Source organism: Pyxicephalus adspersus, chromosome Z, assembly GCF_032062135.1.
Source record: "Pyxicephalus adspersus chromosome Z, UCB_Pads_2.0, whole genome shotgun sequence".
Taxonomy (NCBI): Eukaryota; Metazoa; Chordata; class Amphibia; order Anura; family Pyxicephalidae; genus Pyxicephalus; species Pyxicephalus adspersus.
In genome coordinates this window covers 8,623,302-8,638,512 of record NC_092871.1, presented here as the reverse complement: position 1 = coordinate 8,638,512, position 15,211 = coordinate 8,623,302, and the positions used below count along the sequence as shown (strand labels likewise).

At 40.6% G+C, this 15,211-nt stretch overlaps 1 protein-coding gene across 2 annotated transcripts in view; it reads right to left on the bottom strand.

The window, feature by feature from the left end:
* Positions 1 to 220: 220 nt before the first annotated feature.
* RXRB (retinoid X receptor beta) overlaps positions 221 to 15,211 on the bottom strand; it is a 23,286-nt gene continuing 8,295 nt past the window's right edge. For both annotated transcript variants that reach the window (XM_072431802.1, XM_072431803.1), the window contains exons 2-10: positions 11,154 to 11,392; positions 6,918 to 7,071; positions 5,890 to 6,069; positions 5,233 to 5,384; positions 4,363 to 4,492; positions 3,996 to 4,128; positions 3,788 to 3,879; positions 2,463 to 2,568; positions 221 to 2,298 (exon numbers count right to left, since the gene is read on the bottom strand). In XM_072431802.1, the coding sequence (XP_072287903.1) occupies positions 2,151 to 2,298; positions 2,463 to 2,568; positions 3,788 to 3,879; positions 3,996 to 4,128; positions 4,363 to 4,492; positions 5,233 to 5,384; positions 5,890 to 6,069; positions 6,918 to 7,071; positions 11,154 to 11,297 (1,239 nt within the window). In that variant the 5' untranslated portion in view covers positions 11,298 to 11,392 and the 3' untranslated portion in view covers positions 221 to 2,150. The remainder of the gene's footprint in view (positions 2,299 to 2,462; positions 2,569 to 3,787; positions 3,880 to 3,995; positions 4,129 to 4,362; positions 4,493 to 5,232; positions 5,385 to 5,889; positions 6,070 to 6,917; positions 7,072 to 11,153; positions 11,393 to 15,211) is intronic.

Here is a 15,211-nt window from a genome sequence, read left to right as displayed (position 1 = left end):
ATGTGTTTCACAGGCAACCTATGTCAGCAGATGTAAGAGGATATTGCATTACCCATTCATGTGATGGCAGAGAAGAAAAATAAAATGAAAAAGTAGGAAACCGGCAACTTCAAAAGAAGCAGCAGCAAAACTCATATTGCCAACATTTCAGGTTACTCTAAAGTAGTGTCACAATTTGCAACCTTCTTTAGCAAACCATAATAAAATACAGAAGGCAGAATTAAGAGCTAAATTCTCTTTAATATTCATTCCAAGCAACAGGAATAATGAACGAGCGAAGAGTAAAGTGTGGAGCGACAGGTGGGAGGAGTCTGTTCAGGACCCTCCTATGAGGATCTGCCTCCTACATGATGCTGTAGCTAGGTGTGGATCAGAACTGTGTGCAAACCTTTTCCCCCCCTCTTTGCATTCACCAGGAATTGTACCAGAGAACAGAAGCTTTGAAAGGGGAGGGTTAAAAAAATAAAATGACAATAGGAGGTAAAGTACAGGGGATAAAGAGTCATTAGGATAGTCAAAAAGGTGAGTGAATAAATGAGGAGCATGGTCTAGCAGCAGATATAATCTGGAAGAACAACAAAAAAACATTAGCAACCCCCCCCCCCCCCCCAAAGTACTCTCCCCTACAGAGACACTACAACAAAACAAATTTTGGGGGGCACTTTAAAAAAAAAAAAATTAAATCTAATCCAAGTTTTCAGGGGTGGGACTAAGTAAACTTGTAATACCAGTCCCGACCTTTGCAAGCACCAGAACTGGTTCATCCGAGTCACTGGATTTTCACTTGGAGACAGCCAGTAAACAGTAAAGTTCCAAGGTTTTAAATCTACTCCAGGCAGATATAATAAAACACTTTGTAGTAAAGGTACCTGAATGTGCTTTGTGTACACTTATCCATTTACTGGAGTTCAGCTTTTAGCAGTTGCAGTCCCCCCTATTCTGTTGTCTCATAATAGGTGTCCTATAAAAACCCAAATTAGTTATAAAAGAAAAAATTAATCCCCAAACCCCTAATTTATGAAAGTCCTAATATCCTGTGCAATATAATCATCCTTCTGAAAAACCAAAAATGATTTTATAAAGAATAGTTAAAATAAAATATAAAAGGACAGTCGATGGGTTACCACCCCAGAGAAGATTATTAGGTGTAGAGGTTCTCAAGGCATCCAAAAATACAAAGAAGTCATTAATATCCCAAAACAGTTACAAGCAAAAATCAAGGTTACAAATCCCAAAAGATCCTCTTCACCCTACTGCCCCCCCCCCCCCCCCCCCATCATTTTTTACACCTTAACAAGTGCAGTAATCAAAAAGGGAAGTTTTTAAATGAAAGGTAGGGGAAAATAAATGAGACAGATCTTAAGCAGAATAAAAAGGTCTATTATATCCCCCCTCCCCCCAAAACCAATCTCCACTTTTTAAAATTAACTTGTCTTATGTTATCCGAACCCAAAAAAAAACCCAGTATACACCACATATGTTAGCACAGTCTATTTCTGGTTGTCTTCCAGCAGTCTCTTCATTCTGAGTTAGTGAGGAATTGTGTCTGCTAATTGCCACCATTCTCCGTCATAGAGTTCACAGCTCTCAGAAGAGTGATATCTGCTCAGGTAAAACCAGGCTTTTACTTTTTCTTTAGATGGGGGCAAAGAAAGATTGACAATACACAGGGGTTGGTGGAGCACTATTTCAACACATCCATTTTTAGCATAGTTACCACTTTTGGATCAAAGATATTGCATAGGAGTGCCTCAATACAAGATCAATTTCTTGCACACGCTCAGGTGCATCCTTGTCACCAGTGAGACCTCTTTGCAACAGTCTTGGTTTAAGGATCTCTTTCTGTTGTTTACAAACTCTTGAGGGTGCACATCTACAATGTTAAAGAAGCCTATTTTTAAATCTTTTTAGGCATATTCCATCTAAATCCTGAAGTGGAATTTGTTTTAGAGACATGGACCATGAACTGTCAATGGGTTGGGAAAGTTGAGCAGTGTATGGCCAAGTTCAGGCAGTCTCTTGGGATAGCTTATGTGATGCCTACAACACCACCAACTGGAAAAAAGTCTATTAAAGTATGTATGTATGTATGAAATACAGCTGACTCTCATGGATGGAGCAGCAATTCCAGGCTTATTTAAAACCGTTTCTCAAGACAGCTGGTGGGGGGCTTCCAACATCTCCATCAGAAAGGTGTCTATTGGAGTGTCTCCAATGAGCTTGAAAAAGAAGAGGTGCTCCAGACATTTCAGACCGATGGAACGCAGGGCAGGAAGGCGAAGTAGTAATTTTGCAAACCTTAAAAGAATAAGCAAAAAGAGATTAAGTTGGTTTTGGCAAGATGGAAAACAACAATTATGAAGAAACTCAAGTAATGCCTACAAAGGTTTTCCTGTTAAAATATAGGTGCCCCTATTTTTCTCTCAATCTCTTCCAGTAATACTGTACTGCTTATTTCTCACCTTCCTTGCTGGTCAGGGTATTTCTGCTTGCAGTATGATTCCAATGATGCATAGACCTTCTCCCTTAGGACCTCCACATCACCCGGATTAGACAGTCCTTTGGCATCTGGAAGACAGCAAAAGAAAGAAAAAAAAATTACTTTAAACCCATAAATAGGAGGAAGTTGTGGTGCCAACACCTTAATGCTTTAGTTTACCATATTGTGACTGACCAGAAACAAGCATTTGGCCAATTAATTGTTAGGACACTATCTACAAAATATGTTTTGGGTCATTGACTGACCATGTAGCAAGGATAGCAACTTTCAACATGTGTGCAGCTGATGTATATCTTGACAACTTCCTAATTATATACAGCTCAAAGTATATGGACACCACACCAAATAATTTGTTCTGGAATTACCAGTGAAGATAAAGCGAGTCGCATAGTATTAACAATTTTGAACAATTGCAAATTCCACTTATTACAGATTAGGGAACAAATTTTCTGCTGCAGCATAACTCTGCCCCTGTGCACACAACTAGTTCTATAAAAAGACATTGTTTGACCAATTTGGCAGGTAGAACTACAGTGTCCTATACAGAACCCTGACATTAACGACACTGAATGATCCCTTCGTCGGGAATATATTACAAGAAAACAATTTGGTGTGAAAAGTAACAGTATCAGAAGCTCACAAGATATCGGGTACAACTAATGTTAGAAGCACCTCTAGATCAGCGGTGGCCAACTGGAGGTCTGCGAGAAAATGTTGGTAATTTGCGGCCAGAGCCATGGGCCACATCCCCCATACAGGCCCCAGGCTCAGAGTAGTGGGCAGGCTGTGTCCCTGCACATAACCCTCCCACTCTCCATTCGCAGGTTCAGATCTTCGATGGGAGAATGGGAGGGGTTATCTTGTTTACATCACTACGGGGGAGGTTTCTTCCCCATTGATCGACACTTGGCTCTCTGCGCATGCACGGTCAGGAGCCAGGAATTTTAGTGGTCCGCAGGACCAAAAAGTATGGCGACCGCTGCTCTAGATGGATGTACATTCTAAAATCTTAATATAATTCAGCAGTTCGGAAATACTGGGAATATTTAAAAATTTGTCAGTGCTGATAGATAGTGCCTGGATGTTATACTTACTGATTTTTTTTTTTAATAAACTGAATCACTCAAAACCTGTATGCAGCTCAGTTCATACTTCACATTTCATTTGCTTGCTACCAAGTCTGTGACCTAAAGTATACAAGTGTCTGAAATTTAGGGATGGCAGTCACTGGCTTTTACTTTTCAAATGTTTGCTTTAACAAAAAGTCAGTTGCTCGGTCATACCCACCTGGGTTAAACAAAATGATGGCTCGCAGACAGCCAAGTTCAGTCTTATCCATGCGCATGTCCCTCATCTTCGACACCAGTTCAGTAAGCACTCTGCAAAACACAATATATTACAGAAGTTTGCAAAAGTAGAAGCCAATATGCAAATTAAAAAAATAAGCTGGATATCTTGCAAAGGAAAATGCAACAAAAAAAATTCTGGCAATTACCTGTCGAATATGGCCCCCACCCCAGCACTGTGTGCACTATTGCGGTGGACATGCAGTCCAGTAGCCAGCAAGATGCCATCTTTCACAGAAATGGAGCGGTGAGAGAACGAGGCAATGAGAAGTTCGTTCCATCCTGAATAAGATAATACAGTTTATACATTGCATGGCCGGACACACACACACTTTTCTGCAGCTATATTAGGCTTTTCACATTACATTTTTTACAAATACAATGCATACAATAGTTCAAAATTACATTTTTATGCAATAGAATTAAACAGTATTGTTCAGTGAGAACACCTGAACTCAAGGGGGTATTCACATACTTTTGGGCATACAGTACAGCACACCAACACAAAGCTCTTACCAGCTCTGAGAAGAATGACCTGATCGTCCAGCGGCAGTTCAGAGAAATGGGGTATCCTCTTGGCCCATTCTACTAGCGTGAAAAGTTGTTTATCAGCAGCTTGACAGATGTTAGTAACTGGGTCACTTGGCTGCAGAAAAAAGTAATAAATACTTGCAATACTCATCACTTAGTTCGGAAAGGTTTCTGAAATAAGGCTAAAATGCAAATACAGAGTACCGACAACCAAGCAAACGGTTTATATCATGTAACAATGGCACCTACTGCATGACAGCTGCAGTGCAAGGAATAATATGAAAACAAATAGGAGAAACCTTCACTCGCAGTTTTTCTAAATATATTTTATAAATCCACAAAGGGGCTACTCTACACTAGGAAGTGAACTGACTGCAGCCCTGAACTGAAAGGGGAATGCTGCAGAATAAGACTATAGTCATATTTGCCCTCTGCTCCTACAGATTTTTCACAATATAAATTCTGAGGAACAATTTTTGCACCGAAAATGAAGGGTTAAACTCACTGTCAGCTGAGTTGTCCTGGACTTATTGACTTATGCTCCTTACATCAGGGATCTTTTTGCAAACAAACCAAAATATTGCAAGTGACAAAAAGAACAAAACAACTAAAGCCCTCTCTGAACATGATATGAAATACCCATGCATGTGGCTAACAACACTATTCTGCTGTGAAATCGGCCCAGGGTTATCTTTATGGCCAATAAGAAGAAGAGTAGAATAGTTTTTTTTTTTTTTTTTTAAATTGTATGTTGTGCCAGACTCAATGCTCACTTTCTGTCTACTAATGGGTGTTAAGAGATAAGAGAACATATTAAAGCCAAGATACTGAAAATAGTAACCGATCGGTACTCACAGATCCACCACCTTCGAGGCTTTGATCACTCTTCTGTTCTACAGCCAATTCAGCTTCCAATATTTTTTCAACCGGCATGTCCTCATTTATGGTCCCACCAAGTTCAGACTCTCCTTCCCGCTCCCGGCCTCGCTGGCGCTCCTCCTGTACAGCTAAAGCAAAACAAAACGCATTAAAAACAGCAAAATGACTAAAAACCTAACTAACCAAGCTTATTTTGTAATATTTCTGGTTTGGGAAATATCTGAAATTGGAATTACATAGAGAAGCTGTATAAACTATGGATCAGTTTAGCAACGCCCTCTAGTGGACAAAGCTACTACTACTACTACAAAGGTTATGATAGTTCAAACTCCTGGTTTGATGATTAAAATGTATTTTATGCAAACTGGAGAAAAAGAGGTGTCCACAGAATAAGCAGACCTTTTTGATAAAAGGTCCGGTTTACTGCCTACAGAACAAAAGCAGGCGAGGATTAGCAATTAATTTTTTTATGGCCTGAAAGAGACAAAAAAAAAAAAAAAAAAAAACCACTACACACACACACATTTATACTACAGCACTCCTACACTTGTAGGTATTGACTAAACCACACACTAATAACTAATCTTAAACTCATTTCAAGATAGAATACATTTTTGCAAAAAGAGCACCTACCCTCCCTCTTCATGCCAGTAGCCAGACACTTTTGATATCGGCAGTATTGGCAGCGGTTTCTTTGTCTCTTGTCCACAACACAGTCCTTGTTGTCCCGGCAGGTATAGGTCAGGTCTTTGCGAATAGTGCGTTTAAAGAAACCTTTACACCCTTCACAGCTGTACACTCCATAATGCTTTCCTGGGGGAACACAAATGTATACTGTTAGAATAGTTTTACCAAATGATTGGTTAATTTAAAAGAAACACCGTGTTCAATCAGAATAAATTTTTTTTAAGCTGGGTGGGAAGAAATTGTAGGCATGTGGTCGGCCCTGTATTATGACCCAGCTATTCAGTAACCACCCAAAAACTGCCAGGTGGTTACTGTAAAGTACTGGGTGGTGAAGCCAGCTAAAGAGGACTGAGGAGAACATTGGAAATACTTTCTCTTAACTGCTGTAGTCTTGAGTAAAGGTTTGGGTTTAAATTTTGCAGTCTGTTATTCATTGCCCTCTCCTCCCTAAAAGCGTTCAGCTGTCATTTGTATGTTGTAAATGAGGCAACAAAAGTCAAATGTTGACCGTCTGAAACTTAAGCTTTTCCCCCTTTTTTCAAGTCCAAGGTTAAGCCTTGTTCACCATCCCTGCTGCACAGTTAATGCTCTGTGCGCTCTTGCCAATACAATAGACTTTATTTTACTCTCCCTGAATGATTCAGTCATAATTTCTCTATATTTTGAAGGGGAGTCTGCAGCTCAAACCCTTCCATCTGTGGCTAAAAAAATAGCCTGTCCTCCCCTTCTAGTAGGCAGCTTTTTGTATATTCACCTGAATCCTCAATAGTGCCATTGGAAGGTCAAATTTACAGAACTTTAGTGCACTTTTTGTTTATTTCTTCCAGATTTAAAGTGATCCAGCATAAAATATGCCTGTGTAGAAACTTCCTATAATAAAGACCTGTCACTGCTACTCTCCCTTCTAGTGCAGAGTGACTGGTTTTGTTTCCACAATCTCTACCTGTCTACTACCTAACTTTACTAACACCTACCGGAGGAGCGGTCTCCGCAGATGGCGCACAGCCTTTTTCCACTGATTGCGCCTCCATTGGGATGTCCTTGCATAGCCCTCATTCCCAGAGGGGGTTTCACATCTTCTGAGGAGCTGACCGAGTGTAGACCAGAAAGATTCATGGTAGCATTTATCTGTAATGATAACAACATGCAGGGGGTTACAACAAAATCAGACCATGGGGATGGTTTTCTCCAGAGTTCATATACAAAACATTAGCCTGACCACTAGATGTCGCCTTAACAAAACAAATGTTCTGCTTATAAAGCTACAGCCAGTGTATTGCAAGCAGGCCTGTTATGTATCCCATCAGTGACTAAAACCCTATGATCCAGTAACTTAGCCTTATGTGGTGTAAACAGATGAAGGAAGAGGAGACCCAACATAGGACATCATGGGATAGCAGAACCTTGAGTAGAAGATAAACTCTTTGACTAAACATTAGAAAGGTCTTGTGACACAGTTTGGTTTTTTTAACTGCTCAAGCACAGGTAGACTAGGAACTCACTAGAGTTCCTGCAAGAATAAGGAAAGGTCTTTAAATCTCCCAAGACGACAGGTCTATTTGGCAGCACCAACCGTTTTTTGTAAAGCCAAAAGGTCCTAAAGGGCAAATTCTTTCCTACCCTTTCAGTGATCTCCCCGGTCCCTTTTAGCTGGGCGCACCACCCGGCTGATTACTAAACAGTTTGGCCACAATCTAGGGCAGGGGTGTCAAACTCTGGCCCGGCACATCCTTTTATGGCCCCCAAAAGAATTCTTAATATGAACTGCAGCTGGCCTGCCACTACTGCAATCCGTAGTAATAGCGGGACAGCTGCAATTCTTATCAAGCTGCTGTTCTATAGACGGGAGTAGAATGCCGCTTCTACAATTCCTGGTATCACTCGGGTCTCTAGACCAGCGGCCTCTCTGCCTATGCGTGGCCCCACATTGTAAAGAAGCAAGTGATGTCGGGAATCGTAGTAGCAGCATCACTCGTGTCTATTGAACAGCAGCCCATGCGTGGACTCCGCAGAGCTTATACTGACAGGTAAACTCAATAATCAGGAATTATCAGGATTATTATCAGGAATAATCCTATAGCTATTGCTATATTGTTTTACTGTCCTAGAGAATGCAGCAATTCATTTGGTTTCACATTGCATAGTCTGACAAAGTAAAACAATTATTCTCAATAAGAATAAGTAGAAACAATTGATCTAAATAATTTGGATCAATCCACTGCATATTACTGCATGCTCTTCTCATGTGTTCTTGTTTCTTCTTATTGAAATAAAGTTTTTTTTTTTTTTTTTTAAATTACAGGTTTGGCCCGCGACTTGGTCTAAGTTTTTTTTAATTTTGGCCCTCTGTGTATTTGAGTTTGACATCCCTGATCTAGGGGCTGCCACTCACCTACAGCTTCTTCCCACCAAGCTTATAAAACGTTTTGGGAAGAATAATGCCTTTATTAGTATTGAATAATGTGAGAGTTACATTTCCGGTTAGGGTATTATTGATTTCACTGAATGGATTAACCTTTCAAAGTCCTGTCTAAACCTTGGCATAGACTACAGACCGACGAGTACACGTACACCCTATGATGGATATTTACTGGATCCATAAAATTTCTAAAAAGCCCTATTAGATTAGACAATGAAAATCCAATCTGATAATGGGTTTCATCACAGGGATGAGAGAAGGGACAATATTGCAGCACGATGAACATTATCATTTAAAATAGTTCACCATACCTTATTGTACCACATAAATACCACTGATGGGCTACTGAGAAACTTCTTTTTCTGGAGCACCAGCATATTGTTACAGAAAAAATGTATTACAGAGTTCACCAGCACGAGACTGATGTGCTGTGTGCATTGGTCCAAAGCCTTCACCTATTACCTAGGAAAAGGGTTGGAATTTGGTTTTCTTCTAGGACTGATGGGAGTCATCCCTGTGCCCTTAGTGGCCAGGCGTTCTGCTCCTCCATTTCCAAGTTGGTGAACCTAAAAAGGTGAAAGCTAACACACACACACACACACACACACACACTTATTCTTGCTGTATAAATATATGTGTTGCTTTTTAATACACACAAACTGCAATTCTTTTTTTTTTTTTTTTTAATATTTACCTGGAGTTGCACTTGCAACTAACCACCCAAAACAAAACCGGCAATTTGAGACAAAGTCCTTGCAAGCACAGGAGATAATTTGCATTTACATCAAAATAAGAAAGAATAATCTGAGTGCACAGTTGCTAGCAGAACAGGATTTGTATGAATGGACCTTTTGTATTTGGCCTCTGCTACTTTTCCTAATAAAACCACAAACAATTAACAGACCTCTTAACACGAGACTCCAGCAGCTCAACTATTTGCTTAGCCTAAAGAATTCTAACAACTGCATGGATACTGGTGATCAATCAAACCATCTATGTATAGGCCTACATTTTATTTCCAAAAGTAACTGAAGACTTCTGTGCACAATAATAAAGCAGAAAGAGAATCTTATTATGGAAAACAAACCCATTTGTGTCTCCATTTCATCCTCAAGACCAACTTTAGGTCTGCCTACTATCTGCAAATCTATTAGAGCAACCAAATACCAACCATCACAAGGGGTGTATTCCAAATTCAAAATACCCCCAGAAAAAAAACATGGACAAGTGCTACCGATTGGCTGCCTCCAAAGTCCCAATTCAATCTTCTATTCATGAATGACAATTCATCTGTCAATAAAATTTTAGTAAACAATTTTGGGTTGGTTACCAGGGAAAACACCACTTTATATATTTTACTTGGCTACAGAAAAACAATACTGCGAAAAGATAGTTTTATCACCAAGAGGAGCATTTGTATCTGTATATAAAATACAAGAAAGTCAACAACCTAATAAAAACTTCAACATGCAGATCAAGCCAAAAAAATTTTATTGCAGTAGGTAAGGATTAAACTGGTTTAACTGGTTATTTTTTTGCAGTCAGATCCCAGTTGGGAAATTTCTTTTTACTTTACGTCCTAAAAATGAAAAAAAAAAAAACTTTTCAAATTGAACAAAATTATCGAGGTTGTTCAGAACAGTTGTCTTTTCTGAGGGGTTTGTCGACTAATTTGCTTTGCCTTAGTCTGACTGAATGTGTCACTTTTCAGCAGGAACACAGACAGCAATATGAACTTGACAGAGGGTCAAGGGGTTCTATTTTAACCCAGAAAAAACATGTGCCTTTACAAAGATACACTTTAGGTTTAACACAGCAGAACTGCAAACATCTTTGTGCATGCAGCTAGTATAGTTATGAATATATATATGATATGAGATCAAAATCCTGTGCTTGACAACTATATCAACAGGTGTGATCGCATGGATGTGCGATCCAGTCGCAGAGATTTTTTTTTTTTTTTTTACTCCATATCAGATGACTGGGTACACCGACCTTACAGCACAGCTGGCACTATGCAGCTGTGGACTCCAGCTCATTTTTACCTCAGCAGCTTCAAAGCCCCAAATCCTGGGGCTGTTATGCGGAGGGCACGGCACATTTCACATATCCCTTGGGCATACTATTGGCCACTGAAGATTAAAAGGGTAAAAAAATTTGGAAGTCTTCTATACTGCACCAGCAGCAATTCAAGTAATCGTCACTGTAAGGCTTGCTTTAAAGTAGAACCAAACCCAGTTGAAACTCAACTACTTCCATTCGTTTGCAGGTGCTGCCATTTTTCCCTTCCGTAACCGAATCTCCAGCAATATTGATTGGCCAGGATGACTTCAACCCCAGCACATGCACAGGAAGTCGGACTGCGAGCTAAGCCTGGCAACAAACACAGAGCTGCGCAGCTCAGCGAAATTTGACAGCTGGGTGACAATCCCGTTCTGCAATAAACACCACTGCCTGATCATAAATTTTCAAAGTGAAACTTTAGCTGGCCATATGTAAATAAATTATATATATATATATATATATATATATATATATATATAAATAATATATATAATATATATCTATTTATCGCCATAAACTGCCCGATATTTGCAAGCAATCCAAATGAATAGAGAATGCTTTGTAGCGTGGGGAAAGAATATAACGCCATAAACATAGATCCTAGTAGCTTGCATTATTATAAAACACTTTTTGACAGGCCAAATTGGGGAATAGGAAAAGAAGAAATAAAATGAAACCTTGGACTGATTAATGTAGCTGAAATCTCAAATTTGGGAGTACAACTTACCTGCGGGCTGCTGACTGGTCCATATCCTATAGAAGGGGTGCCTGGAATTCCAGGGGACCCGACCGAACAATTGATGACAGGAAATGGAGAGCCCAAGCTGCTGAGTGGAGAGTTCACGGAGGAAGTCATTGCAGAACCGATCATGGAGGGGTGGAGAGGAGCGCTGGGAGGAGGTGGGGTGTCGCTGAGGGAACGTCCGAGGGGTGGGCTGAGAGATGATGTGTCTGGGCTTTGGCAAACTGCAGAGAAGAAAATATTGATACCAATAAAATGACAAGTAAGGCATTCATGTGACCAAAACATATTAGACAACTTCCAGGAGCACATGGTTACATAAGAAGGAAAAGCAGTAATTAGAGCTTGCAGGATGTTTGACATGTATACAACTATAGGGTGGCTTCTCCAGCAAGGTCAATCAGTGTAAACATTGTGCTTTCTTCCAAGGTTCACACAGGGATTTAAATGTTGTAACTAGGATGGGTTTACAATATAGTAAACTCCTGCAAATTATATATATATATATATATATATATATCTCTATCTCATTTTAAGCCACTAGAAGTGCAAATACAATCCCAAGCAATCATTAGAATGACTACAACCTTAAAATTAACACAGCCTATAGACCACATAACCGACCACACAGGTTGAATAAAATCTTTCCATTTTGATTGCATACATTTTTTTTAGACCTGTAATGTCATTACTTTGGTTGGAGAAGCCAGAAGGGAGCTCCATGTTGCTTTCTGGAAACACCACAGTACCTTTCATCGTATGTCAATGGTAACACTCATAAGTCAGTGCTCAACACAGAAATTTATTTTAGCCTGGGTGGTAGCCCCTGAATTGTGACCCAGCTAATCAGTAACCACCCAAAAACAGCCCGGTGGTTTTGCTAAAAAGTGCCGGGTGGTGCGCCCGGTTAAAAGGGGCCAGGGAGAAGGTTGCCGTCTATAATCGAAAGGACTGAAATCCAATAAACAAAATCTGGTGGTCCAAAGACAGTCAGGCTGGGAAGGAAAGGTCTAGATGAAGTTGAATATCCTCCAGTCAGAAGTGAGGTGGGATGTAAATTTACTGCAGCTTCTAAAGCACCGTGTAGTGAAATCAGTAAGCATTTTCAGTGGAGTGGAGAAGCCGCTACAACTGTGCAGGACAAATTTAAAACGATATTCTAATTAGTGATTAAGAACGTCTACTATCTTATTGATAATGCCTCCTCACCTAGAAGAGTGTCTTGATTTTATACAGGCTAGAGGGACAGAAACAGGAAGCCAAACTACCCAAAAGAAGAGATGCTAACCCCCTCCAACCTAAATAAAAAGCAGCTTTTGTTAGAATTTGGGCCACTGACCTGTAATTTGTGTGCTTCACTGAGACAAGCTATACGCAGCTAAGTAATTGAAAATTTGAAGTTCCAAGTTTTCGTCAGACGCGCAGGAAAGTGGGAGAAAGTGAATATCCAGCACACGCGCCGCCCCATGCACATCAGCTACTGATTGGCTGGGCCATTCTACTCGGAAACCCTGAATAACTATTACTTTACCATCACAGCCAGGAAGCTGGGGTACCAGAAATTGGTAATATTGTTCAGCTTATTAGTCACAGCCCTTCAGCAAACCAACAGATTCTGCTTTTAAATAAAAAAAAAAAAAATTACTTTTACGTGAACATTATCATAAAATCCACAAGGAACGAGAGATCCTGGCCGACAAAACCCCAGGGAAATGTTTTTTAATTTCTCCGGAGACGAGACTACTCACTAGTACAGCCTACTTCTGTTTCAGATTAAAAATGAAAAATTACGGGTTCAAAAACAAAAATGGACCTGTGAGGAGACATTCATGGGTAAAAGATAAAAGCTGGCCAAAAGAGCTAAAGAAAACAATCTTTTTTCCCTGCTTTGTTTATTTGCACATCACTTCTGTTTACTTTAACCGTACGATTGATTGGGAGAATGATGGAGGTAATGTGTGCTGTATGAATACAATACATGTGTGTACAGTTATACAATTGTTGGCCAGATCACACTTCTACAGCTTGATATGCAATGTCTAAGGCTGGGTACACATGTGCAATAATTGTCGTTGGACATGTGTACAGCGGTCATCAGGACGGATCCATAACAAACCGCAAAACAAGTCAAGGAATAGAGCAAAGTGGGGTACTGCTAGCTCTCTTCTCTCCATGGAACAGAATGGCAACGTGCTTGTTATCGGTACTATCAGGAAAGATCGTTTCCAGCGACCAATCTTGATCGTCTACACTGTGACTAAAGGCCGATCACACATGGGATCTGCTGCCTTATTTGCTGAATTCACCAGTAATTGCTCTGTTGCCAGTCTCAGAATACCAAACGTGCTCTTACAATTGTTATAGGTGGGTATGACCACTGACACTTCTGAGGATGCACCAACAGATGGCGGATCACAATTGGATTTGCTTGGCTCTTCTCACATACAGTGTATGCATTTCAATCAATCTTTACCAACACATTCACTCTACACCTGATAGGGGCCTGAAAAGAAATAGCATTGTAATTACTACAAGCTGGATATTTTATTGAGTCGTTGTCCAGAATCTAAAATGTTCAAGGCTGTGTACAAGGCTTAATTATCAGTACTTCATTTCTGTCAGCAAGGACCATTGTATGGGTACAGTCCATGTACAGACCAAGCAGCCTGTTCCAGGCATCCCAATTACCTGCATACTTGTCATTCTGCCAATTGGGGACCTGTGCAATTGCCCATTGCAAATCACTACAACGGACCTCAAGAAAGTAGGAGGAGGCAATTCTGCTGATCTTCTGTGCTTGCATGTACAAAAACACAACCACTGTATGGACCTCAAGGCATGCCAAGAGTTGCAGTGCTCACCATACAGAGGTAAAACACAAATAGGATGTTGATTCTAAATCTAAACTGCAGAGAAAACCCACAGTTTTTGAACTGTACTGTCTGGAGGGGACCCCACTTTTGCACACAACCTCTCATGTATACTTACTTGAGTCAAATCGCTTCAGGCAAAACCCTTAGGTTCAAACAAAAATGGGAGCAGGAGCATTGGCTTTTCAGTTATCTGATGATCAGTGGGAGAGAGCTTGTCTCCTCACACACCAATGCTTCACATCAGCACTAGACCGCAAGAAAATGCGTACTAAATTTTGACGCATTGGTACTGGACGCCAGACAAAATACATAAAATTGCCCCCAGAAATCAGATCTATGTTGGTGCTGGGGGTCTGCAGTAGGCACACAGACACATATCTGGTGGGAGTGCTCGCCTATAAGTTTTTTGGGTAGGGGTCGCTCAATTTAACCGAATTATCACAGGCTCACCTTTACAACCAGAGGTGTGTATTAAACCAGCATCCTCTGTCTCTGAAAAAGTACAGAAAAAAAAAATAAACTCAGTATATTTGATGGAGGAGGCGAAAGGCATCAGTTTAGACAGAGTGGACAAGTTTTCTGAGACATGGGACGCATGGAAGGTCTTTAAATGTTCTGATAAGTACCACACTGTGGTTTCAATTTAACTATGTCTGTTCAATTCATAAGGGAGAACTGAAAGATACTTCTGGGATTGGGTTTCAGCATATACGGCATATTGTTGATCCACTCATTCTTTTTTTGCTGTACTTTTTCCTGTGAGCATATGTTTCAAATTCTGCTCGAAATAGCTGCTGTACATTTCTCGTTTTGAAACTGGCGCTATGACATATTGCATGGTAACCATCAACTATCTAATGGTGTAGATTTACACACACAGAATATGTTGATTTGATTCATATTATTTTTTACCACGCACATGGTCTTATGCCTTAATCCAGGGGTTGGCAAACTCTGGCCTTTAGGTCAGATACGGCCTAGCCAGTAGTTTGTTCCTGCCTAATGCCCCCTGGCCGATCCGGCCTAGTGCCGGTAGTTTGCCGGCGAATCGGCCGGGGGGGGGGGGGGGGGGGGGGGGGGGGTTTAGAACTACCGGAGCCGCTGGAGCTCCAGAGCCACCCCCTTGCAGTGGCTTCCCTATTTACCACGGCCGGCGTTGATACTTTCGCC